This window comes from Protopterus annectens, chromosome 5.part0 (genome assembly GCF_019279795.1).
Source record: "Protopterus annectens isolate FY-2018-M chromosome 5.part0, PAN1.0, whole genome shotgun sequence".
Taxonomy (NCBI): domain Eukaryota; kingdom Metazoa; phylum Chordata; order Ceratodontiformes; family Protopteridae; genus Protopterus; species Protopterus annectens.
The window spans coordinates 257,091,959-257,119,931 of record NC_056735.1 but is presented as its reverse complement, the minus strand read 5'-3'; the positions used below and the strand labels follow the sequence as shown (position 1 = coordinate 257,119,931).

The 27,973-nt window shown below is 42.7% G+C and overlaps 1 protein-coding gene across 1 annotated transcript in view; it reads left to right on the top strand.

Annotated features, from left to right (window-relative positions):
• The first annotated feature begins 1,000 nt into the window (after positions 1-1,000).
• The window catches only part of RSPH1 (radial spoke head component 1), a 607,409-nt gene continuing 580,436 nt past the window's right edge, over positions 1,001-27,973 (top strand). The window contains exons 1-2 of the mRNA XM_044071826.1: positions 1,001-1,048; positions 1,964-2,077. Of these exons, the coding sequence (XP_043927761.1) occupies positions 1,001-1,048; positions 1,964-2,077 (162 nt within the window). The remainder of the gene's footprint in view (positions 1,049-1,963; positions 2,078-27,973) is intronic.

The window sequence follows — 27,973 nt, the reverse complement described above, 5'->3', positions numbered from 1 at the left end:
GTCTTGCATGGACCACCTCAAAGATGTATTGCTATACTCAGTATCCTACAGAGTGCTTAGAGGTGACATGTCTGACATACAAGGCAGCCTCCGACCTAATACAGATGGACCTACTGAACATCAGCAAGTCAAATGGCATTAGAAATACTCAATCCAGGTATCTAAACTGAATGTTGTGGAGAGATGGATATATATCACAGAGACTACCACTGTTCCAGAACAGACTATCCATAAAAATAAAACAAAGCTCATCCGTCCATATTCAAATGCAACTTGAATCTAAGGATGGGTAATAGAAAATGTATTCCAAGATTGCCCCTCATGCCACTAATGGATAGAGGCAGTTCCTAAATGCTGCACCCCTTACATGGGTCCCCTCAAATTATCTATGGTACGATAACAGTTATTCTCACTAGGGCTAATTTACAATTATCAGCCATGAGATAGGGAAGACCAATCAGAAAATGTTAATTCAAGCACCAAAAGAGAATTGGCTAAGCTTAAAATGTCCTCCAAGTGAACCTATGTTGTGGTAGTAAATAGTTATAAAACATTGCCCTTTTTAGATCATTATAAGGGATGAGTAGAGAGGGGTGATGACCTCTTTCTTCCTGGATGCGAAACCTTTGGTTATAAGATGTGCCATGTAGAAGGACTTTCTAACCACGGTGGCAATGTGGTGGTCGAAGGTGAGGTGGCTGGCGATCTGGGTGCCCAGATCTCTTATGACCCCTTCAGTGTTCAGTGGGCACCCATCAATGTGGCAATTCATGGGAACTGAGTGTTTTCCAAAGGAAATAACGTATTTTTTGGCGTTAAGCTTCAGACCATGGTTCTGACACCAGTCTGGTCTCACAGTGGCAAGAAGTTTCCAAGGTCAATCTTGTCCAGGTGACTTTCAGATTACAATATGCTTTGCTACAGTCTTTACCTAACAACCCCAGAGCTCAGTCAGCTAGGTTATGGATATTTCACTGACTTTTTTTTTAGAAATGCTATTATGCATGATATCTTTGCTGCTGCAGCATGGGCTTCACCATATGCTTTTGTAAGACATTATAAGTTGGTTGTGATCTTAAGGCCAAAGTCTACCTTCAGAACTACCATATTCAGATATATTCTGTCTTGATGCCTCCCAAAACATTAGGCAAACCAAATTATGTTAGATACAAAAAGATATTAGAGCTTCATGATTCATGCCCATCCACTTCGACAAACTCATCCACATTCCCCCTTCTTTTGTAAGTCCCTTGCAGAGATACCTGCAGGATTTGTCTGTTGGTATTATATAATAGTATTAGGCTGCTGCTGTTCCTATGTGCAGTATTCATCTAGAGATTAGGAGATGTGCATTTAAGGGAGAGAAAGGAGAAATGTTAGAGCCTGGAAAAGTGTTAAAGGTGCCCAGCATTTGGTGCCTCTGACTGACAGTCCAAATGAGGAAGTGAATAAATGTGGCTCATGAAGAGCTAGTGTTACAGTAAGTGCATAACTTTTGTGTTTTACATAATACTGTTTGTTCCTTTCTTCATATTTAGATAACCTCAGTATTAATAACTAGTGCAGGGGATGAACACCCCACCAACACACACGAGTGCATTTCCTTTTGCCAACATTTTGCTTTTAATTTGTGGATTTTTTTGGGTGAAAGGGTTATGATGGGTAGGAGTCATTTAGTTGAGGTGTCTGTGTGCTCTTTTCCATTCAGATGTCATTGTTTGTGTGTGTATGTCAGTGTGCTTGTACCTGTGTGTGTATTCTTCTGTGTTTGCCTGTGGGGAATAAATGACACTGCCACAGCCTTTCCTGTGAGAAACTCCCACTCATAAAATATCCTGCAAATCCTGCAAATGTAAAGAAGAGAAGTAACTGATATAAATGTTTTAACTACTGTAAATTATTTAATGTGCAGTATTATTTGCTATTCCTTTGATCTTGAAGTTATGTTTGTATTCGTGCCTAGGAATACGAAGGGGATCGGAATGAAGCACAAGAGAGACATGGCCATGGAAAAGCAAGATTGCCAAATGGAGATACCTATGAAGGGCAATATGAACATGGAAAAAGACACGGACAGGTAAGTTAAGTTGCACTCACATTTTATAAGTAGATTATTTATCAAGGTTTATTGGACTGAGAAACATCAGGAAACTAATTATAACACTGGTGTATCATAATAGTCTATGATTATGATATATTTTAATCTTTTTTTGTGGTCTAGTGTGGTATACTTTGGCTGCCTTGCCTTCCCTTTTCCTTCTTAATACCTACATTTCATGATTATCATTCTTCACTTAGATTTTCTGTGCCTTCAGTCCAAGATAGGGTTGTGGTGCATCTCACGTGCAGGTACAAGGGATTCTAGGTATTAGGACTGTTGGAGAACTGCCAGTAGCATTTTGGGCCCAGATGGATGCCATTTCTTTGTCTTCCACTCTGTGTTATTTTTTATCAAGATTTGGGTACCTAGGCTGTAAGAAAATAAATTGTATGGTTTATTTTCTATATCCACAAAAGAAATGTCTTCCGCTCAACTAGCACCTCCATTTTCTGCACACAGACAGTAAGATCTCAATATGCTTGTCCCATCTTACCTTAAAGATGGATTTAAAGGAGTGATTCGACAGCCTGTCTTTCCTGGTGGCTTCTTAACATGGTAGCTCTCTGTGCTTTCAAAGCTTTTTTTAATAATGCATCCTTGGATGACTCTTGGCGCAACTGCTACCTGGTCATCCCTGAATACATTTGCAAAGCATTACAAATTGGATGTGACCCTTAGATCCAGCTCTTAATCTGGAGACACATTTAGCAATGAAAATTCTCTTAGGACAGCCACCTAAAAGACTAAGCAGGAACTCTGTCCTACCTGTTCAACAGCAGGAACTGTGCAAAGTCAGAAACAGTTATGGATACTCAACATAACACTGGATTTGTGCAGGAAGCATCCTGCCCTCCATGTTCCTGTCTTCTGTTTTTATTACCTTCTTTCACTCCATCCAAAACTGAAGAGTCAGTTTAGAATACTGCATTATGGGAGTCTGGGTGGGGTTAGCAACCTAGGAAAATTTATGAGCAAAGTTGTTCTTATGTCTATAATGACAGTTTTACCTGTTACTGTGCACTGAACTTTTGATCTGATGTTGTCAATCTTCATCCATTCCTGACTGATGGGTTACAGTTCCAATCCTCGGAACTGATATGTCTGTTGTATAGCTCGTGCCAGCCAAACTTCTCTCAAATTAAAGGCCTCTCCATAATGCCCCTGTCTACATTACATCAGATCTTGTTCTTGTTTGCTGCTCTTATAAATAGACTTGTCAGCCGATTCGCTCTCGCAGGTAAGTGAATTTTTTGATATACAACTAATTTTTTCTATTATATAATCCTTTTACTCTAAATATTGTTCTTTCTAATTCTTTTTGATATTTCCAAACTTAGCCTACCCTTGTGTTAGCGTAACTACTCACCCCTTTCCTTATACCACTTGGTATTCTTGCCTACCATAACTGGTAGTTTTTCCTTCACTCTCTTTCCCTTTTTCTCTCTTACCAACAGGTAATATATCTTACCATTGTTGGTAGGATCTTTATAGTGCATTTGCTTCTGCTTCTTCTGTCCTATTTTTTTCTTCTTAAATTGGCAAATACATCTAAATCAACAACTACTGGATTTAAACAGTGTCAGGAGTGAGGCAGGAAAATGCCAAACTCTGACGGGCATGAAAAATGTGTCTATTGCTTAGTTGCTCCGCACCTCGACCCTGAGTGTCCCATCTGCCAGGGCTTTAGTACCAGAACCCTGGTAGAATGTAAAAATAAGCTTATTCATAAAGGGCTCTAAAAGGCATCCTTTGAAGAAGTCTTGTCCAAGGCCACCCAGTCTCCTTTAGCCTCTGGTTCAAAATTCAGTCATTCAGTGCCAGCATCTCCATTGGCACCATTACTGAAAAAGCATAAAAGCCATTCTGCTGGATCTTCTATGGAACTGAGATCCAAGGTTCCAAAAACATTGCAATATACTGAGACCTCAGCATTGACTACTCTCTCAGTGCTGTCTATCCCTATGTATAACATTCAATGGGCAGACCAGCTACATAAAAGAGGTGGAGGCTTAGCTCTACTTCACAAAACTAACCTACAACTCCAGCACTTCCAAAATGATTCCCCCAACTTAAACAATCCAGAGACTCTATTTGCAAAACTCTTCCTTAACCAACATAAGCACCTAAACCTGCTGGGTATCTATATACCACTGGGTGACAACCTAACCACCCTAGAATCCATACTTCACTGGGCCTCATACTCTCTCCCTCAAGAAACTATCCTGCTAGGTGACGTAAACATTGACTGGAACTCCATCCACTCTCCCACTCACCACATTAACCTGTATAACTTCACCCAACTTATAGATACTCCCACACACACTGATAAGGCCACAAAAAGAGAATCTATACTTGACTGGATCCTCACAAATCAACCAAATACTGCCCATCAGTGTGGCACCCTATCAAACTCTCTGAGCGACCACAGTCCCACTTTTATCCTCAGGCAGAAACTTAAAATAATCAACTCTCCCTCCCTTCTACAAACCCACTCTAACAAAAACTTTCCTAGAGACCACTTCATAAGAGCCTTGCAACATTGCAACTGGTCTCCCATCAAAACCCTTTCATTAAACAAAGCAGTTGATTACTTCAACTTCACATTCCTAAATATCCTCAACCAACTAGCCCCCTTAAAAACAATCAGGATACATAGCAACCCCACCCCTTGACTCCAGAAAACCACAAAATCCCTAGTTAGAGCCAGTAATAAAGCCTGAAAAACCTGGTGCTGCACCAAATCACTCACAGCTAGGAAAACTGTTTGTGAGCTCCAGAACAAAGCAAAAAAGCAGGTTAAGCTCGATAAACAAAATTACTATATCACTTACCAAAACAAATACAGTACCAAACCGCAAAAAGTCTGGGCAACAATAAATAACATCATACAGCCCAGAAGAACCACCACTCCCGCCCCAATATAACAGGTATAGACCTGGACGTAGCCTCCAGCTTTAATAACTATTTCACCTCCTCAGTACTCAAACTCTTAAACTACATCACTTCCTCCAACATCCTACAACCACCTCAGGCCCAAATCAATATCATACTTTTCACACTTAAGTCTGTTCCAACCTCTACTATCCAAAAACTCCTAGCCAAACTCAAATCAACTACCCTTGCAGCCGAAAGCCTTCCTGCCAAATACCTCCAAGATGCATCCACAGCTATAGCCTATCCCATTTCACTTCTAATAAATAGATCCATCACCAAACACACTGTTCCATCCCTGTGAAAAACCTCATACTACTCCACAAAGGTGGCCCCTTCCTAGACCTTTCCAACTATCGACCAATTGCAATTCTCTCACCCATCTCTAAGATTCTAGAAAGAAGTATTCATCACCAGTTTCTCCCCTATCTCTTCACCAACAACCTTCTCTCCTCAACCCAATATGGATTTTGCCCATCCCCCAGCACCACCACTGCCCTACTCAAATTCACTATAAACTCCCACAGGAATTTAGGTAAATTAGTCTCAGCTATCTTCCTAGATTTATCCAAGGCATTCGACACAGTCTCACATAATAAACTACTGTCTTGTCTCTCTGACCTCAAACTTCGCAACCCCACCCTAGTCTGGTTTAAAAGCTATTTAGATAACTGCCAACAATCCATCAAATGGCATAACTCTCTATCCCCCCTCTCCCAACCTCCTTAGGCGTGCCACAAGGATCAATTTTAGGACCCCTTCTTTTTAATATCTTCACAAACCAACTGCACTCAGCTACCTCTAAAGCTGACATAGTCCAATATGCTAACGGATTAACTGTCATATACTAGGCACCCGACATCCAACTTCTCCAACAAAAAGCCCAAGAAGCCTTCTCTGAAATAGAGAACTGGCTTAACAACTCACAACTCATACTAAATCCCAAGAAAACACAATTAATGCTATTACACTCTACTAAAGCGAGCAACCTTACCTTCTCTATACTCTCCGCCAACAAAACCCAAGTCACCCCTGTCACTGAGGCTAAACTCCTAGGAGTTACCATTGACCAGCAACTCAGATTCACAAAGCACATAACAACCATCACTGAAGTCCACAAAAAGCTAGGTTCCCTCTATCGCTGTAAAAGTTATCTAACCACCAGATCTTGAATTGCAATAGCCAGGTCCCACCAACTATCTACTCTACTTTATGCATCCCCAATACTAATTGACCTTAATAAACTTTCCATCCGTTACAACAAAATCGCTATATTCGCTACCAATGCCAAATCATGATCCCACCACTGCCTTTCTTTACAAGCCTTGTACTGGCTTGAATTTCCAAACCTATTAAGGTATCATCAACTCAGCCTAGCTCATCTAATTCTGTACTATCCTGAGAAACCCCCTGATCTGACTGTCATGCTGAACTTCTATAATTTAAATAGACAACTTCGGTCCTCCAATAAAGCCTTAATCAAAAATATCACATGCAAAAACAACTCCGGGGAATCACTATTTGCCCATGAAATAGCAAAAATATGGAACAACCTTCCACCTGACCTCAAACTACAAAACTCCACACCCTCCTACTACTCTTACAGATATATAGATATATGTCTGTGTGTGTGTGTGTGTGTGTGTGTGTGTGTGTGTGTGTGTGTGTGTGTGTGTTCAAATGTATGACATCAGTAGCAACTTACCTCTGACTATAGGGGTTCTGGGTGTTCCCTTATTTGGACGACTGGTTCATCACCAATCCCACCAGGGATCTACTCATTCAAGCTATAGACTCCTTGTTTCATCATTGTGTAAACCTGGGGATTAGAGTGAATCTAATGAATTCCAACTTTCACCCAGTACAATCCTTAGAGTTCATCAGGGCAGTTTTGAACATACATGAAGCTTCAAATGGCAAAGCAAAAATGTTAAGTTGTCAATCTCGCCTTCATTCTTGCTTGATGGGTTCGGAGCCGATCCTCGGCTCCGACTCGGCACTTGCTAAGCTCGAGAGTCACTTTTACCAGCTCGAGGCAGCCCCATATCCCATGATGCAAGGCGGTAAGTACCCAGATCTCGTTTGCCGCTTCGCTGATGAGGTCCTCCTTTTGCCAGCTCCTGGTAAGTGAATTGTTACTTTACTATTTTAGCCCCTTTCTTAAAAAAAACTTAAAATTATTAGTTTTAACTTAGTTTTAGTCATTTTCTGACAGAAAATTTCCCTGTCTCCTCTTAACTTTCAGTCAGACTTCACCCATCCCATCCCCCCCCCTGTTAGGGTGTGTGTGTGTTTGTTATTGATATTTAAGTTAATTTCTTGGACTGGTGTTGTGTGTGTGTTTTGTGCACCATGTCTAAAGAAAGGGTCTCAGGCTTTAAGAAGTGTGACTCGTGCTGTCAGAAGATGTCTCTGACAGACGGTCACACTTCTTGCCTTTACTGCCTGGGGCCTCTTCACCTGCAGGACTCCTGTGCTATATGTCATTCTTTTAGCCAGAGAGTCCTGCAGGAAAGAAGAAATAAATTGATTTTGAGGGGCCTTCTTAAGCCGGAGGGCTCTCCGGCTAAGTCGGCCCCATCTAAGACTTCTAAGTCTTCCAAGGCCCAGGCTTCTGTGTCCAAGCCTGTGGCCTCGGCTCCGACTCATTCAGAGTCGAGATCGGCTCCGGCTGGAGCCGATTCTGGGTTACCTAAACCTTCGGCACCGATGGCTATCGGTGCCGACTCTGGTTCGACCACTTCGGTGTCGGCTCCCATCGGTTCCGACCACCATGTGGCCCAGGCATCGGTGTCGGCTCCGATTGGCTCTGACACCCTTACTTTTATGGCCGTATCGGCTCCGGCTGGAGCCGATGCATCGAAGCTACCTGTCGGTGCCGATAAGTTGTCGGCTCCGACAGTTTCTGTGGTATCATCGGCTCCGATGGTTCCTTCGAGGAAGAGGTCGAGGTCCCCTTCCTTGGAGCCGATACTTTCGGCTCCGGCTTCGCCTCTCCTCTCGGAGCGGAGCCATCGGAACTGATCTTCAAGGTCATCCAGGCTTTCTGACCATGATTTGGAGAGAGTGGTCAGTAGATTACTAAAGTCACAGGCACTGGCCCAAATGCTACATAGTCCGTCTCAGCAGACGACTATTAGTCCACACCCCATTGCAGTTCCTCCTTCGACTCTACCCCAGAGTTTGGAGTTGGAGTCTTCGGGAATGGTTTCTGCTATGGCTGAGGGACAGATACCCCCTTCTGCTCCTTCAGCCTCTACTCTTATCTCCTCTTCGAGACCTTCCTTAGAGGGATTCGGTGGCCGGGCTTCCCTGGTCTCCTCCGAGGGGGTGAGTGGCATCAGACCCTTGTCCGAACCCGCTCTTCCCCTTGGAGCCTCGGCCTTGGTGAGCTCGGCTCCGACATCTGCCTCGGAGCCTTCTTTTTCGGTGGGTCCTGGAATTCCTAGTTCTTCGGAGCGGGTTCTCTCGGACCTTCCTGGGAGGGGAGCCTTCGAGGTGATGAAGAGTGCGCTGGCCACTGGTCTCAGCCAGCAGTCTGTTCCCTTAGCTCCTCCCTCTATGGTGCCTGTTGACATCTCTGCCACTTCTCTTGCTCCAGGACCCAGAGATCCTCCGCCTCAGGTTTCCCCACTGGGAATATCCCCCTCTTCCGAGGATTCTCCTGATTTGTCGGGGGATCCTCCGCGGAAGAGGACATGTAAGAGGAAACACGAGACTCCCGAGTCTCTCACTTCTGATACTGACTTAGATGAGTCAGAGGGATCCCCAAGATACCCTCTGAGGATGTCTCCTTCTCAGACATCCTAGAACTCCTTAGACAGAGGGGAAACTGGCCCACCAATAATCCCTCTGAGGATGAGTCAGTATACCTGGAGGCGTTTGGATCTCGGCCCTCCACCTCCTGGGTGTCTCCGCCTTTCGACCCCCTTATGCAGGTTATTGCTCGAAAGGCGTGGGCTGCTCCTGACTCTGTAGAGCCAGTCCCTAGGAGGCCTTCTAAATTTATTACTGCCCCGACTGACAAGCAATTCCTTACAAAAGGTGTCCCCGCTGATGCCATGGTGGTGGCGGCTGCCACAAAGAAGGAACTTGCAGATCCTTCCGTACCTGTCCATCCTCCTAATAAGGACTCTAGGACCATGGATAGATATGGTAAGCGGATGTTTTCTTCAGCAACCTTTGCTATGCGTTCGCTGAATTACCTATGTCACTTCACCAGACTCCAAAGGGATATTCTTAAGGAGCTAGGTGAAGTTGTGCAGGATCCTACAGCTGCAGGGGCTCAGGAAAAAATTGCTTCGCAGCTAGGAACCCTTAACTCCATTGCAAACTCCTCCATGCGGCTGATATCATATGCTGCTGATGGAGCGAGTAGGGCCGCAGGTACAGGTGTGGCTCTTAGACGCCAAGCCTGGATGCGGCTATGTAATTTTGCAGATCCCTTTAAGGCGTCCTTCACAAACTCTCCCTTTGATGGTTCAGCTTTGTTTGGCCCTCAAGTGAAGGAAACGTTGACCAGGTGTGAGCAGGACGGCAAAACTCTTTCTGCCGTTGGAGTCTGTTTTTCCACCCCTTCTAGACCTTATCCCAAAGGACAGAAGGGTGGCAAAATGTGGTTCCGCAAATCCCAAGGAGTCACGCCGGATTCACGTGGTCAGTTTACCCCTAGAGGCAGAGGGGGTAACAATAACAGACACCGCTCTAGAGGCAGAAGGGGTCCACAAAACCAGGGAAACAGAGAGTCTCTCTCTGACAAGCCCTTTCAGCATCCCTGAGATGTTGCCCGGCTGTCCCTCCTTGGAGGCAGTCGGGGGAAGACTATCGCTGTACCCAGAAGCCTGGCGTTCTCTCACTCAAGACAAATGGGTACAGTCGATCATATCCGAGGGTTACAAAATTCCTTTCGAGGAAAGTCCTTTCTATCCCTCAAATTCCCTTCCAGACGTACCACCCGGTCTAAGGGAAATTGCAGAGTTAGAAGTCTCAAAACTACTGCAAAAAAGAGCCATTCAGCCAGTTACAACAGACCATTCAGAGCCGGAATCTACTCAAGGTTCTTTTGGTCCCCAAAAGACGGGAGACTGGAGACCAATATTGGATCTCAGCAGACTCAACAAGTCTGTGAGGAAGACAAGATTCCGAATGGTCACTCTTCAGTCGATTCTGCCCTTCTTGCAGAAGGACAACTGGATGTGCTCAATAGATCTTCAGGATGCGTACTATCATATAAAAATTCACAGACGCTCCAGGAGATTTCTCCGCTTTCGGCTGGGGTCCAGTCATTTCCAATTCAGAGCTCTGCCCTTTGGCCTCACTACAGCCCCCAGAGTGTTCACCAAATGCATGGCAGTGGTCACGGCTCACCTGAGACGTCAAGGATTCCAGGTGTTTCCATATCTCGACGACTGGCTCCTTTCAGCCACCACCAGGCATCAGCTTGTTCAAGCCAGGGATTACACAATAAATCTTTGTTCTCATTTGGGCATCTCGATCAACTTCGAAAAGTCATCCTTATCGCCCTGCCAGTCTATTACTTTCATAGGCGCAAACTTAAACACTGTTCGGATGTCAGCTACCCTTACAGAACAAAGAGTTTCAGACATTCAAACTCACGTCAGGATCATTCTAGCCAACAAGAAAGTACAGGCCAGAATGGTTCTAAAGGTGTTAGGCCTCATGGCTGCGGCCATTACTCTTCTTCCCCTGGCTCGCTTCTACATGCGCCTTCTTCAGTGGATGTTGTTCACTCAGTGGTCTTACCAACAACTTCCAATGCGTCACCAAATTCTGGTGACACAGATTTGCAAAAATCATCTTGCTTGGTGGATCACTTCTCCCCAGATTCACCAAGGCAGACACTTTGTACCCCCATCCCCGGTAGCCACTGTCACCACGGATGCCTCCCTGATCGGGTGGGGGGGTCATTATCAGGGCACGATGGTTCATGGGACGTGGCAACCATTCGAATACCACCTGCACATAAATGTCCTAGAGATGAGAGCAGTGCTTTTAACGTTGCAAGCCCTCAACGACTTTCTTCCGGTAGGGACAATTGCAGTCCACACAGACAACATGTCTGTAGTTTGGTATATCAACAAACAGGGCAGAACCAAGTCCTACCCCTTGTGTCGAGAAGCGCTCAGACTTTGGCAATGGGCAATCTCCTCTCATCGGTTTCTGGTAGCAACGCACATCCCTGGGAAAACCAACATTTTAGCGGACAGATTGAACAGAGCTATTCTCATGCCTCACGAGTGGTCTCTCAAGCAATCTATAGTGGAGGAGATTTTTCTGGAATGGGGTCGCCCATGTTGCGATCTTTTTGCTACTCCCCAAAACAGCAAATGCCCAGACTTCTTCTCTCTCTTCCCTCTGTCAGGCCATCCCCCCGAGACGCTCTGACCCAGGATTGGCCCCAGGGACTTCTTTATGCCTTTCCTCCTTTTCTCTGATCCCTCAAGTTATCCAGAAAGCAACCGTTTTGAGAGCCAAAATGATTCTCATTGCTCCTTATTGGCCTCGACAAATTTGGTTTCCGTTCCTCCATCGTCACCTTTTGGTGCAGCCGTGGCATCTGGACCCAGTGCCAGATCTTCTGATTCACCAATCCGGTCAGCTGCACCGGTCTATCCCTTCTCTCAACCTCACAGCATGGTTGCTCCACTTCCTTCCTTAGCCAGGCTTCCTTTGATCTCTAACCCTGTTAGAGACATCATAGTAGCTTCTTTAAAATCCTCTACCAGGAGGATTTATACAAGCAAATGGAAACGTTTCTCTTATTGGGCTAAAGCCAAGAATATTGATCCCTTCACTGCCCCAGTTCAGGCAGTTTTGGACTTCTTAGCGGAGATTTTTCATGCAGGCTCCTCTTCTTCCACAGTTAGAGTTCAATTGGCTGCTATCTCGAACTTTCATGTCGGGATCGCAGATCACAATATTATGTCCCATAGGCTTTGTAGAGCCTTCTTGAAAGGAATTTTCCTGCTAAAGCCTCCAATCAGGAATCCTCCTCCTCAATGGGATCTAAATTTAGTGCTGACATCCTTGATTCTTCCCCTTCGAGCCAGCTGTTTCTTGCTCCCTAAAATTTCTTTCTTGGAAAACATTATTCCTAGTAGCTATTACATCGGCCAGGAGGGTGTCTGAACTTCATGCTCTATCGGTTCGACCCCCCTATTTGGTCTTTCACAAAGACAGAGTATCATTGAGAACTAATCCGACCTTTTTGCCTAAGGTCGCCTCAAAGACTAATTTGAATCAATCCATCGATCTCCCTGTATTTTTTCCAAACTATTCAAACAGATCGAACAAAACTACATTATCTTGATGTCCACCGCCAACTCAGATATTATTTGGACAGAACTAAACAATTTAGGAAATCCGATCAACTCTTTGTTTCCTATGCGAATAACAAGAAAGGCCTTCCTGTCTCTAAAGTGACCTTACCTAGATGGCTTTCTTCTGTCATCTCTGAAATTTATCTGCTCAGGGGAAAACAGCTGTGCTCAAAACCTAAAGCACATTCAACTAGGAGCTTAGCTACTTCTACAGCCTTTCAAGCTAGACTTCCTTTAGACACTATTTGTGCAGCGCCACTTGGGCCACTCCTCATACTTTTGTTTCCCATTACAAATTGGACTTGGCCTCCAGGGACAGAGCCAGTTTTGGCTCTACAGTCCTCAAGAGTCTGTTCCATTGAGCCACCCAGGATAGAGGTGCTAGGGACGTGGTCCCATCAGGCAAGAATGAAGGCGTGATTGGCAACTTAACATTAAGAAGTTATGTACCTACCATAACGCTTCCATGTTAGTTGTCTTCTCTCGCTTCTTTCTTCGACCCTCCCTCCTTCCCCCAGGCCTGGACAGACCTTTTCTACAAGGAATTATTATGCTGAAGACCATTCAGAGCTGGTCCTTCTTTCATCCTGTAGGCTTTCTTTCTTCCTTTGGGAAGTGTTTATGCTTGGTGCTATTGCCCTTTGTCATCAAACGAGATCTGGGTACTTACCGCCTTGCATCATGGGATACGGGGCTGCCTCGAGCTGGTAAAAGTGACTCTCGAGCTTAGCAAGTGCCGAGTCGGAGCCGAGGATCGGCTCCGAACCCATCAAGCAAGAAAGAAGGCGAGAGAAGACAACTAACATGGAACGTTATGGTAGGTACATAACTTCTTAATTCCATCCCTTCAGCAGCAAGCCTTAGCTGTTTTGTCCTGTTAGAAACCACCAGCAAAACTGATTCTTCACCTTCTGGGCTCTGTAGCAGCCTCAGTTACCTTAATTCCCCTGTCAAGATACTACAAGAGTGTTCTTATTTATTTATTTATTTATTTATTCCAGTTTGATAACCGGGGAGGTCCACTGGGCTGTGGAGCCCATTTTCAGTGGAGGCCCGGGGAGAAAAGCTCCGCAAAACAAAGTTTTTAACATAAACAATTTACAAAAATGGACTTGTGGTTCTGTGGTCATTAGGACACTAGCCCACATCCTTTCAGTTATCCTTGACAAACATCTGCAGGTCTCACATCCAGTGGTGGCTGGAATCTGCATGTCTCATAAGGACATCCCTTCATTCCTCCTTTGTCATGAGCTGTGGTGACCATGGACTCTTTCTTCTTGGGGTGGGGGTGCATTTCCTGGAAAAGACATTCCAAGGCATGTGGTCCCAGTCAGTGGCCACTCTTCACATCAGTTTCTTGGGGATGAGAGCAGTTCTTTTAGCATTACAAGCCTTTCAGGACTCTCTTCCCCTTAGATGTGAAATCTGTAGAGACAGACAACAAGTTGGTGGTTTGGTACATCAAAAACAGGGAGGGAAGAATTCAGAGGCCATGAGGATATGGAAGTGGGCAATAACCCTCACTGCTTCCTTTTAGCAGCACATATTCTAGGAACGTGTTACGTTTTAGTGGATAGGTTGAGCAGATCTATTCTTATCCCTCACAAGTAGTCCCTCAACTCTGTAGTACCAGAACTGATATTCTGCTGCTTGGGATGGCATTGCTGAGATTTCTTTGCATTTCCTCACAACACCAAATGCAGTAAGTGTATCACTTAAATCCCTCAAGAGGGCGAGCCACCAAAGCACTCTGAGCCACAAATTGCCTCCTGGACTCCTCTGTGCCTTTCCTCCCACACATCTTATACCCTACTTTCTGCAGAAAGCTTTAGTGAATCAGGTAACAGTCATCCTCATAGCACTTTACTGGCCTTGACAAGTGTGGCTTACCTTCCTGTGGCCTCATTTAGTACATCCATCATGGCACTGGGCTCAGCTCCAGATCTCTTGTGTCATCCGTTAGGCGTTTCTTCACCTGGACATTCAGTCCCTCAAGTTAATTTCATGGTTTCTCTCATTCCAGTGATGGTTAGCAGTCCAGGTTTTCTTCCTCAATTGTTCATATTCCTGACTTCTTCACAAAAATCTTCAGCTAGAAAGGTTTACAGAAGAAAAGCGGAAAACATTTTCCATTTGGAAAGCTGAGAACAGTCTTGACCCTTTTTCAACCCCAGTTGCTGCATTTTTGAATTTTCTGTCTCACCTTTTTCCCGAAGGGATCCATTTATTATACTTTTAAGGTGTAATTAGCTGCTATATCTTCTTTCCATATTGGCAAGAGTCACCCCTCCATCTCATGCCGGAAACTATCTAAAGCTTTCCTCAGAGAAACTTTTTTACTATGCCCCCATGAGGGATCCCTTTCCTCCTTAGATATTACAATTTTACTGCAGGTGTTGACCAGCCCTCAATTTGAGACTTCCAATGAGGTTGATCTAAAATTTTTATCATGGAATATTGTGTTTTTGGTTGCAATTACCTTGGCCAGAAGAATTTCTGTACTTGGTACCCTATCTTGTAAACCTCCTTATCTGTTTTTTCATAAAGCCAAAGTGTGCTTGAGAAGCAACTCTTCTGAACTTAGGTGAATACAGACCACATTTACTGGATGCTTATTGCCAGTACCATTTTTATTTTCAAAGGACAAAACCCCTCAGCAAGACTTCTACTCCAGTGCCAAGATGGGAAAGGAAATATCAAAGATGACTCTTTCTCATTGGCTTTATAAATGTATTTCTCATGTTTATAAACAAAGGGGTTTATCACTTCCTACACCTTCAAAAGCTTACTCAAATGGATCTGTAGCTTCTTCTAGAGCCTTCTTTTCCAGAGTAACACTTAATGACATCTGCGTTGCTTTCACATTATGCACTGGGCATACAATCCAGACCAAGAACATCTTTTGGGTCTGCTCTGCTCCACAATGTCCTTCCATAAGACCACCCAAGTGTTACAGTAGCTGGGGACTTTATGCAATATGCTGAGGAACAATCAGAACAGACAACATCAGATACAAAAGCTGAGTACTCACCATAATGATGGATCTGTGTTGCCTGTTTCTGTCCTTCATCAACTTCCCACCCTCCTTCCCCCTTTCATATGTTCACGCTTAATTTCTCCTTTGAGTCCTAGAGTGGTCTGGCTGATGTGGTCTTAGTTCACAGAGGTTCTTTTTCAAGATCGTGTCTATCAGCTGGTTTCTTTCTTTCTTTTCTTTTTGATATTGTCTTTTTGCCTACTTTTTAATCTGAGGTTGCTCATTCAGCATAAGTGGGTTATGGGTAAGGGAAAAGCCTGAGGACCAGATCCAAAGCTTGAGAGTGGCCAAAGTTGGATCTAGCACAGATCCAAATACCCATATGTTGAGCAAGGATGGAAACAGTCCACACCGATCTATTGTTATGGTGAGTATATAACTTTCATTTTCTGCAGAACACACACTTAGGAAGGAGCTTTTCATTCCAGAATGTTTCTGGTCCCAAAAAAAGAGTGGTCTTGGAGACCAGTTTTGGATCTCTCCTTCCTCAATGTCTATGTAAAAGTTCTAAAATTCATGACATTCACACTCCAGGCATTGTTAGCCCCTCTCCCAGATCACTGTGTTATGGTATTCTTAAACCTCAAGGATGCTTATCATAATATACTGACAACATTCAAATTCAGATGGAACCTAAGATTTTGTGTATCTGAATTCACACTTTCAGCTCTCTGCACTACCCATAGGACTATCTACAGCACCAAGAGTGTTCACAAAATGCCTAGCTCCTGTGGTGGCTCACTGAAAGCTGCAAGGTATCTACATTTTTCATTATTTGGATGACTTTCTTATTTTTGCAGAGTTTTTGTCCAGATGCCAGGAGTCCTTAATGGTTTTATCTCTCCTAATCCATCTGGGATTTCAGATAAACATGCAGAAATCCTTCCTGAGTCCATCATACGAGATTATGTTTTTAGTGTGCCTTATGGATACTCTCTTGCAAAAAGACCTTTTATCTCAAGATAAAGTGGAAACTTATTGGGAAGTATTCCTGAATTGTTCTTATCTGACTAAGGCTTCAGCCACATAATTCCTTACAATTCTAGGCCGTATGGCCTCTATGATCCCTATGATACTACTTGCCAGGCTGCACATGAAAAAGATTGAGTCATTACTAAAAAATCATGTGGGCTCAGCATTTACACTGTCTAGAATTCTAAATCCCAGTGTTGACATTTATAAAGCTAGAACTATTGCGGTGAAGAGATCAAATGACTCTCAGTCCAGGACTTCCTTTCTCTCATCTTACCTCAAAACAGTTAGTCTTGACAGACACGTCAGATTTCTCTTTGGGTGCAGTTTCTATAAGAGTAAAAATATAAGTCTGTTACATTTCAGACAGACAAAAGCACATACATATCAAAGAAATGCTGGCTGTGGTTCAAGCTGCAAAAGCCTTACATCATCTTTGACAGCCAGGACCTCTTCAAGTGATTACAGACAACATCACATTGATGTAATACTTAAATAAATTAGTGAGTACCAAGTCATACCAACTATGCCACTTGGCAATGATAGCTTATGAGCTGGCTCTTCAACACACTGTAACTATTAGATCCTCTTGCATATTGTCAGAGCAAAACATATCGGTAGACAAACTCAGCAGATTCTGGACAGGTTATCACGAGTGAAAACTCAGTGCAGATGTATTCCAGGAACTGATCCAGATGTGGCAAACAGACAATTAGAAATTCTGTTCCAAGAATCCTTACAAACAAGCTTAGAGATCAGATGCTGTCTCATTCCCCTGCTCGGGGATGTTCCTGTATGCTTTTCCACCCTTTCCACTGATTTTCAAAGAACTTCTGAAGATTCAGAAAGATTTACCAAAAATCATTGTGATGACTCCCTTCTGGCCCAGGCAAAATTGTTTTCCCTATTTATGAAATTGGCCAAAGGCAATTACCGCAAGCACACTCACAGACTGGCTCTACTCACACATGATAAGGGGAGTTTTATACACCCCTGCATCAAACAACTATAGCTGACTGCCTGAATGATTCAATTTTGATACCTTTTAGGCACCTTCTTCATGAGGATGTGGAGTAGGTACTAAAGGAGGCAAGAAAGCCTGCTACTGGAAAGCAAACCTCTCAGCCTCTTAGAGCAAGAAATCTGGACAAAGCCACAAATAATGGGAGGGACAAAGGTCTAAAAATAGGGATACTTTTTAAATATTGATGTGTTGTTGTCAATCTCGCCTATATTCTCACTGGTGGGTTGGACCCAATGTGTTGGATCCATCTTGGTCTTTCCAGCAGCTGGAAGTCTTCAGCAAAGTTCATGGGCCTCCTTCTCTAACCATACTGCAGTTCCCCAACTACCTCAGATCTTGTTTGCTTCACTGAGAGAAGGTTCTTCAAGTAAGCTTGGGGCTAAGTTTATTACAGTTGTTTTGTCTATACCTGTATTTTTCATATATTTCTGGAGTTTACTGTTAGTGATAATCTTTCGCTAGTTCCTCCCTTTAGTAATGCCCTTTTCTGGCCATACTAGTGCTGTTTCACTCCCTACAAGTCGTCCCCCTTTCCCTTTTGTTGAGTTTCCTTTACTGGGTTCCATTCATTTTAGTTAGAGAACAGCCAACCAACCTTTGTCCAAAGTCCATTTAAGCTGGAGGATTTTTCTTTGACTTGAAGTCCTTTTAAGTTAGAGGACTTTCTTTGACTTCACGTCCATTTAATTCAGAGGACTTTCCTCCCTTTCCAAAGTCCATTTAAGTTAGAGGACCCCCCCTACCCCTCTTTGCTCTTAAAGTACGTTTAAATTAGAGGACTCCCTTCTTTATAGTCTGGTTGTTGTTGTTGTTGTTGTGGCTTAGTTTAAATTGTTTAAATAGTAGGTTTTTGATATTGGATATTTGTTTCTTATATTTTGGTGCTTTTGATAGGGTGCCTTCTATTATGTTGCAAAAGGAAAGTAAGCCCTTTGGCTTTAAAAAAAATGTGAGAAATGCAGCAAGAAGATGCCCCTCAGTGATTCGCACACTTTGTGTGTTTACTGTTTGGGGCCTCTTCATTTGCAAGAGTCATGTGGAATTTGTCACGCCTTTAATTCAAGTTCATTGTTAGAGCATAAAAATAAGTTGATACTGAAGGGGTTGATTAAAATCCCCTTCTCTGAGGCTATCACATCTGATCCCTCCTCTCCTAAATCTTATAAATCGGAGATGTCAGGGAAATGGTCATCTCTCATTCTGAAAACCTCATCGGAAACCGAGAGCTAAACAACCAAAGTTGTCTGCTACAACAGTTCCTATGGAGCAGACAACCACTACAGAGCCAGGGACCTCCTCGGATTGCTCCAAACCTTTGGATCCGAAGTCCTCCACAAATTCGGCTCCAAAGTCTCCAGTGATGTCTGAGTTTTGTTAGCTGAGCCGATCTCCCTCCTTGAAGCTGATTTTAACTCTGCTTCCATCACCTGTTCTTTCTAGGTACATGTCCCTAACACTGTCCACAAGGTCTATCAGGAGCCTTTCAGATGAAGATCTGGACAGAGTGGTGCAGAGGCTTCTCAAGACACCTGCCTTGGCCAAGCTTCCTTTGGATGCAAACCCAAAGGAGTCGGGTCAGACTCACATTAATAAGTGGCACCTACACTTCCAGAAGACTCAGATATCCAACTAGTGTCTGTATCAGATCCAAAACCACCTACTGGTTCTTTGGACCAACTGTTTCTGCCCAGTCAGGGCAGGAAACCTCTGACAGCTAACGCTTGCCGTCCAGGTCCATGGAGCAGATTCGGACCACTTTGGATCCAACGCTGTCTCTTGGGGCCTTGGCTTGAGTGGGTTTGGCTCCTACCTCTTCCTCAGAGCTTCCATCACTGGCCCTGAGGGCTCTCTGGTGTCCGACATCCTTGTTGTCAGGTCCAGAGAGCTCCTCACAGCAGGGGCATTCTGCTTTTGAGTTTATGAGGAGGGTAATGACTGCCCCTCATTCTTAGACACAGTCTCCATCAGAGCTTCCTCCCTCTTCACCACAAGTGTCTTTTCCTCTTCAACTTCGTCCACAGGATTGCAGGGATGCAAGGCCTCAGGATGTTTCCCAGGGGACCCCCCCCCCTTCCAAAACTTCTCCAGCATATCCCACTGAAGAAGTGTGTCGGAAGAGGACATGCAAGAGGAAGCATCTTGACTCACCACAGGAGTCAGTCACTTTGGATACTGACCATGATGAAGCAGAGGAGTCCCCACAATTGCCTCCTGAAGATGTCTCCTTTGGAGGCATTCTTTTTTTCCAATAGCAATTTTTTATTTTCTTGTGCACCAAATACAGACCAGGTTAAACACACATGAGAAAGAAAAAAATACAATAATGGTTACACATATAGTTCAAATAATAACTGCTAAACACCACTACTCTAAATCAAACAACTATTTACAATATCTACAGAAGTGCTACTGAGACAAGAGTGAGAAAAAGTGAGAAAACAAAACATATGAATCCAGTCTTGCTTCATGCTTTAAAAATGAAATGTTGTTAAATCTGTTACTATTTTAGAGAGCTGGCTTTAATTCTAACTGCCAACTAATTTGTTTCAGTAAAAAACTATACCTTTGTCAGGTGTCCAAGATATGTTCAAAGAGTAGTTTCCTATATTTCTGGTAATAAACTTGTTTCTTTACGTTCCTTATAATAAGTCTTTGAGAGAATATATATGTCGTTGTCATATTTCTAAATCCATTTCAGGAAAGGTTGGTACGATCTAACCAAATTTTGGTTATATATATAGTTTGATTATATCTATTGCATAGAGTAGTTAGGATGTGAAGTTCCAATTTGGAGAGTTTTAGGTTAGTAATGTGAAGAATGGCTAGTTCCCAGGGTAGGGTTGATTTATGATATCCCATCTTTTCTAATCATACCTTAAAAGAGCACCACATATTCTGTGAATATTTGCAGAACCATAAAATGTGTAGGAGGTCCGCTTGGGGAAACGAACAGCGTGTGCATGATGATGAGGTTTTAGTATCAAATTTATTCAAAATCGTTGGGGTGTAATAAACATTATTATTAATCATTAGCTGTGTATATACCAGTTTTTTGAATGGAGATAGATTAACAGTGAAGTTAATTGCTTTAAGTTTCTGCTGTTATGTAAGTGTGCTTCCCCTACGGTACCAGTAGTTGGAGTATAATAATGAATTTTCATATTTAATGGCACTAATAAATTTGTAAGTATTGGAGAGTGTTTTCTTTCTGCTAGATAGGCTTTCCATAATGTCTAGTAGTCTATTTAATTCATTCTCATTAATAAGTGTGTCTTTGGTCTTTGATGAAATGATCTCCCTAACCTGGTGTAGAGTGATGGTGTATTTTTTATTTACTTTTAAGGCTACTCAAAGTTCTTGTAGTGTTTTCTCTTTATGTTTATAAATATCCCAACACAGTACATTCTTTGATTAGTGGATATTCCATTATATTTATCATTTTGTTATTTATTCTGATGTTTGGGTTTAAATGGATACGTTGAAGGAGAGATAGGACCTTATCCAGTTTTAAGGTTTTCATCAAATCCTGAAAGGTCCAAATTTTTTGCTTTAAAATAACATTTATTTTGAGATTCCTAATATTTGCTGGAGCTATGAAGGGGATGGCTTTGGGGTTTACATTATTTCTAAGCACATCTTGATGCCATATCCTAACCTACGTCGGAGACCAAAGTTCTTTGTCAGCAGAAAAATTTGAGATTAAGACTAGTCTAATGGCACAAATGATTTTATGATAAAGCTGGAAGTCAGGTAGACTTAAAACCCCTTTCTCTTTAGGGTAGATTAATTTTATATAGCTTATTCTAACTGATTTGGGATAAGTTCCTTGTTTATTCTGTGAAAAATGTAGTATGAGATGATTGAGTTTGATGCATTAAAGTGATATAATAATTTTGGTAGGACATTCATTCTAATAATTGCTGCTTTAGACATTGTGGATAATTTCAATTGTCTCCATCTATGTAAGTCTTGTGTGATATTGGTCCATATTTTAATCACATTATTTTGTAACATGGATAAGTGGTTATGTTCGTCAGATATCCCTAGGTATATAATAGAGTATACTGTTTTAAAAGGGGAGTCCGGAAAGTAGCATTCTCTGTGATTTAAGGGGTTGATGGGAAATATATGTGATTTATTTTGGTTAACTTGATAGTTCAAGACTTTCGAATATTCATTTATCGATGTCACAATTTTCCTAATGTCTCTATTTGGGAATTCAAAGTAGATGTTCAGATCATCCACAAATGCAGATAGCATTACTTTAGAATTCAAGATTCTAGGTATTGAATGAAAAGTTCTTTGCAAGATGTGAAGAAAAAGGGGCTCTCTGTAAAGATTAAATAGCAGTGGTGAGAGTTGAAAACCCTGTCTTGTTATGTTAGCTGTTTTAATGGTACTTGATAGGGTTCTATTAATGTAAAGGTATGTGTAAGAATTGTATAGGGTTTCTATTTGGTTATTGACGTCTTTCGGAATATTGAAATGAGAAAGAGATGAAAATAAAAAATTCCAGCTAACTCTGTCTAATGCTTTGCAAGCATCTAAAACTAATGCATACCTCAGATTTCTTTCCTTTTTAATAAGATGAATCATGGAGTCTAAAATTAGAGTATTGTCCCATGTAAGTCTATTAGACATGAATCCAGATTGTTCCGGGGATATAACTGAGGGCATAATTTTCTTCAGTCTTTCCGCAAGGAATGAAGCTAGTATTTTAATATCTACATTGATTAGGGAAATTGGTCTATAGTTAATGGGATTAGCTCTGTCAACATTGTTTTTGGGAATAAAAATAATTTTTGAGTTGTTTATGTATAGATCAGTTAAATCATTAAGTCTAATCTAATTATATACTTTCAGAAGTATTGATGAAAGTTTCTGATTAAATGTCTTATAAAAGTCTATTGTGTAACTGTCCGGGTCCAGTGCCGTCCCTATTTTTAAATTCTTGATGACCTCAATTATTTCCCATTGTTTAAATGGGGCTATGAGGAGTGTTGCTTGGTTGTTATTAATTGTAGGGTACTTAAGATTTCTTAAGAATTCTTCAGTCTCGGAGCAAGGAATCTGTTGAACATTCAAACCATATATGTCTGTGTAGATATGTTTAAATATTTCTATAATTTGTCGGTCTGTCTTCAATATTTTGTCTTGCTAATGCAGTAAGTTTATCCTAGAGGTTTCCTGTTTATTATCAGTTATTCTCGCCAGTGTTCTAGACAGAGCTTGCACCCATTTAGAATATCTAGCTATGTATTTTAGTTCTTGTAGGGAGTAGTTTTGTTGATGTGAATCAAATAATTCTTTTTGTGTTTTACTTATCCGTTTCTCCATATCAGGGCATTGGGTTATCTGAAATTTCCTTTCTAACTCCTGAAGTTCAATAGCTAAATTACTTTCCTTTTCTTTCCCCACTTTTTTGAAATAGGAGGATTTTTGAATTAATATACCTCTAAGTGTCTCCTTACAAGCCGCCCATTGAACATCATGTCTTAATTTTGCCTGACTGAATTTTTTCCCCCTCCCTCCCACCCTATTCTTGTAGAGTTGTTATAGTTGGTGACTTTGCAGTTGCCCACCCGTACTGTAAATTTTATCTGGGACACCCCTACCAGTCTGGTGTTCACTCTATTAATACAGAGAGAACATTTGAGAAGGCCAACCCACTTAGGTTACCTCTGCTCCTCCTTCCTCTCTCCTTGCACTTTACTAAAAAAAAAAAAAAAATTGCACTTTATTTTGCCTTTGCCTCTTCTTAAAAGTACTCAATTGTATTTATTCTGCTGCATTTATTACTACTTAGCAGTAGCCTGATTAAATTGTAACTGTTATTCTAAGTCTTTGGTTGAAGCACTTGGGCTTTAGGCCAGTTGTTTTACATTAAGAAGGTTTGTGGTATGCACTGTTGTGGCAGGACAGGTAGCTTGCATCCTTCTTAGTTGGGCATTGCTGATTGAAGGCTTAGTATCTGTTATTCTAAGAGTGTATTAGTTCTGGTTTAAGCACTTGGGCTTTGGGCCAGTTATTTTACATTAAGAAGGTGTGGTCTGCACTCTTGTAGGAGGAGAGGGTAGATTCTGCCCTTCTGAGCTGGGAGTTTCTGGTTAAAGGCTTATTGTACCTGCTTATTTGAACTGTTTTTTTCTGAAATTGGTACACCTTGTTTGATGTAGCATAGACTAAATTCAAACCTGCTGAATCTAGCTTTGTTTGTATAACTTGAGCACTAATCCAGACCATCTTTTCCTGGAGAAGGTTCCCCTGCACCCTAGTGGCAGGAGTGTGCAGTTAGAACTTGTCTGATCGAAAACTGCTGGAACACGGCTCAGTTTTTAGCTTTTTATTGGTTAATTTGTTTAAATCAATTTGCTCATTTGCCACTGTTATATTAAAAAAAAATAATAATACACTTTATGCATCGCCGATTAGCTAGGGTTAAACTATTCCTGGCGCCATAAAGTCTGCTCTTCAAATTTTCCCTTAGAACTAGCCAGTTTTTTAGTTTTAGCACTCAAATCTGTTTCTTTGAGCTCAGCACTTGTTCAGAACTTGCTGTAAGCACTAAATATGCTACAAATTACTACAGCACTCAACTTTCCTCACTTGTCTAGAGGAAAACAGTTTTTAGTACTTAAATAAGCACCTATCCAGGCATGTCTAAGTGTCAGCTCCCGGTATTTTATCCTGTCTACCTGATGAATCTGGGCATCTTGGGGCAATGCAGCATTTGCCTCATGTACACAGACAACCCTCTCCTCCTACCACCCAACACTACAACCTGTGAGAGATGCACTTATATAGCCAAACTGGAAGCAAAGCTGTCTTCACCCAAGACTGGACTAGACAGTCAAGAGGAGAAGGTAAACACTTGCACCACACCACACTCATCACATAGTCCCTCAAAACCTACACCACCAAAACACACATATAGCAACACAAAACTCACACCTACATCCATGGAGGCTGTCAATAAAAATCTGCTCAAGCGACAGAGACCTCCAAAGCAGAAATGCATGCAACCTCCACCCCCCCAACACAACCCAAATGACACATAGCCCACAAACTCAGTGTGCCACTCAACCACAGCCCATAAGGCATAAGAACATACCCAACACTCTAGTCATAGGTTACTGTCAGCTGCCTGTCGGGTGCCAGGATCCGCCACGTAACGCATGCACTCAGGTCACTCCACAACAAGTATAAATATGACTCTGTCATTGTCCATGTTGGTGTGAATGACCTGAGACGTACCTCCCTGGACTACATGAAAAGAGGAGCTCTCCGATCTTGTAGCCCAGGCAGGTTTGACCCTAGCCCTGAGTAGCATCCTGCCGTTACCCAGAATGATACCACAGTACAAGGACAAAATGATTGACTTCAACAATTGGCCAGATCCAGTATCTGTCTGCCTGGAATGACATGATCGACAGACCACGATGCTTTGTCAGAGATGGCCTGTACCTGTCGCCCTTGGAATTCCGGGTACTGGCTAAGGCTCTTGCCACCCCTATAGTGCCTTTTTTATGCAAGGTTCAAATGACAAATTCACCACCATAGCAGGTACAAGCAAGCAAAATCTGAGTGTAATGCTACTAAATGCAAGAAGTCTAAACCTCAAGAAATCTAAACCTCAAAATGCATTCACTCGAGGCACTCCTTAAAATGGAGAACATCGACATCTGTGCAGTGACAGAGACCTGGTTCAAGGCTCCAGAGAGCACCCCTGCATTACCAGGCTATAATTCATACCACACCTTTCAGCCACCTAACCTGGACTGAAACACTAGAGGTGGAGACGTATCCATATTCATTAAGGATATCCACACCTCCAGGCTACTTACTCAGCATAATGCATCCGAGATTATCCAAGTGCAACTAACTTTGAGCAAGACCGCAATCCAAATTGTAACTTGCTACAGATCCCCCACCATGCCCCAGGATTCCCACTCCTCATTTCTTGATACACTGGAAAATATTAGGGTACAACCCAACACCCTAATAATGGGCGATTTCAACTACCCTGGGAAAAACTACTCATGTACCAACTCTTTTGCTCAACGTTTTCTGGAATTCATAAATTCCAATGCCTTGGATCAACTTATCCACACCCCATCAGGGGCAGCAATATCCTAGACCTGGTCATTACCAACATGGGCGACCGGTGTTTCACACCAGAGTTCAAGTCTTCATTGGTCAGATCCAACCACAAGCTAATCAGCCTAGACATCCACATCCCGCCCCCACCCCCCCATTAGGGAAACCACCGTAAAAAATTTCTCCAAAGCCAACTTCATGCTTCTTAAGACAGAAGTGGCAAACTTCACGACACCTATGCAGATGGACAATAGAAGTACGACTGCTGAATCCTACACAAATGCACTTTATAAGTACTTACACGAGTGCATGGATTGTGCTATCCCTAACAGAACCAGGGTGCTATCCTCCAAAAAAAGGAAGCCAATCTGGTGGTCCCCTGCCATAAACAAACTCTACAACAGAAGAAAGAAACTTTTGCAAAAAAGAGTAAAATCCCATGACTGGAAGAACTCCCTGGTCAGCCTCAGTAAGAAGCTGAGATCCCTCATGAACTCCTCCAAAGCTAGTTATGAAAACAAAATAGGCACTGATTCTAAAGACAACCACAAAGCATTCTATAGCTGTGCCTAGAATCTCAATGGCAACACTCAGATCTGCTCTGAGTTACAGCACAATGGTACTAAGTGTACAGAACCAACTGATATTGCCAACATTCTGGCAGATAGGTTCAGTGCTAACTTTACCCCACCCCCACCCCCTAAAGGGCCCATCTCTATACTGGAAGAATGCAAAGTTCCTGTAATCACGGCTGCAGAGGTAAAAACCACAGAACACAGCATCCATGGGACCTGACAACATCCCAGACTGTGTTGTATGTGAACTACAGAATGAACTGGTGCCCCACCTAAGCACCATGTTCAGTCATAGCCTCACCTCAGGCTTTGTGCCCACTGAATGGCACACAGCAGCGGTTATCCCACTCCACAAAGGGGGTAGCCACCACGGACCCCGGGATCTACCGCCCCATTAGCCTAACAAGCCTGGTCTGCAAGGCCATGGAACGTATCTTCATTGAACTTATAAACAAAGACATTGGTAATCTCCAAATTCTGGACCCCACCCAGTTCGGGTTTGTAAAATGCAGATCATGTCTCCTAAACCTGATAGACTTCTTTGAAGTAGTCACCAAAGCCGTAGATGAGGGTAAGGTGGTTCACACAGCCTCTCTAGATCTTGCCAAGGCTTTTGACACCATCCCACACTCTGGAATTATAGATAAACTCACTAAACTAGGTATAAATCCTTATGTCACAAGCTTGGTTGCTGAATGGCTCACTGACAGAACCCACACTGTGAAAGTAGCAGACTCCAAATCCGACTTCAGACCAGTAACAAGTGGAATACCACAGGATTCATTCCTGGGTCCTCTTCTGTTTGGTATCTACTTTTCTGAAGTACAGGCTAACACAGAAGGTCTTTGACTAATGAAGTTCGCAAATGACTGCAAACTAGGAGCCATAATTGAAACTCCTAACGATGGGGACATCCTACAAAAGGGCCTCACTGAGCCAGATGCCTGGTGTCAAAGCCATGACCTCAAGCTCAATGCCAAAAAGTGCATTGTCGTCCCCTTTGGTAAAAACTCTGTACCCATGAGCTACCACATAGGTGGTAGTCTACTTAACACCAAAAGTGTGATAAGAGACCTTGGGACACAGGTGGACAGTAGTCTCTCCTTTGATAATCACATCACCACAGTAGTCAGGAAATCCTTCTATGTGGCACACCTCATCACAAAAGGTTTCTCATCCAGGAAAAAAAGAGGTCATTGTTCCCCTCTACTCATCACTCATCAGACCCATTATAGAGTACAACGCCCCTCTTGGTATGTACCTCACAAGACATCTACAACAACTGGAAAGGCCACTGAAATACGTCACAAAGAGGATTACTGGCCTCAAACAGATGTCCTACGCAGACCTTCTCAAAAAACTCCAGCTTTACTCCATCACATATCACCTACTTAGAGGCGATCTCTGCCTAACATACAAAGCTATGTCAAACCCAGAGCTGTTTGATATGCTCCACTTAAAGAAATGCCAGTCCCTCCTAGCTACATGCTCTAGGGACGTAAACCTTGTCACCACAATAAACAGAACATGGTGGAGGGATAGATTCCTGTCCCAGAGACTTCCCATACTCTGGAACAAACTACCTATCTATATCAAACAAAGCTCCTCATTAGCACTCATCAAGAAAAAATCTTGATGATTGGATAGGAAATAGGAAATTCACCCCAGTGATCACCTCTGTGACTCTGCTCGACAGGGGCACAGGAAAATAATTTTCTTGGGTGGCGAAAGCCAGGGTACCTTTTTGTCTAGGCTTGTATAGGCCCTACGGCCGATAGCCTAGTACCTACCTGTGAACCTATATGGAATATTAGTGAACGTTAGATTGTTGTCCAACTCTGTTAAGATATCTGAAATCTCCCTTACCACTTCTGATTTAAAGAGTAGATTATTGTT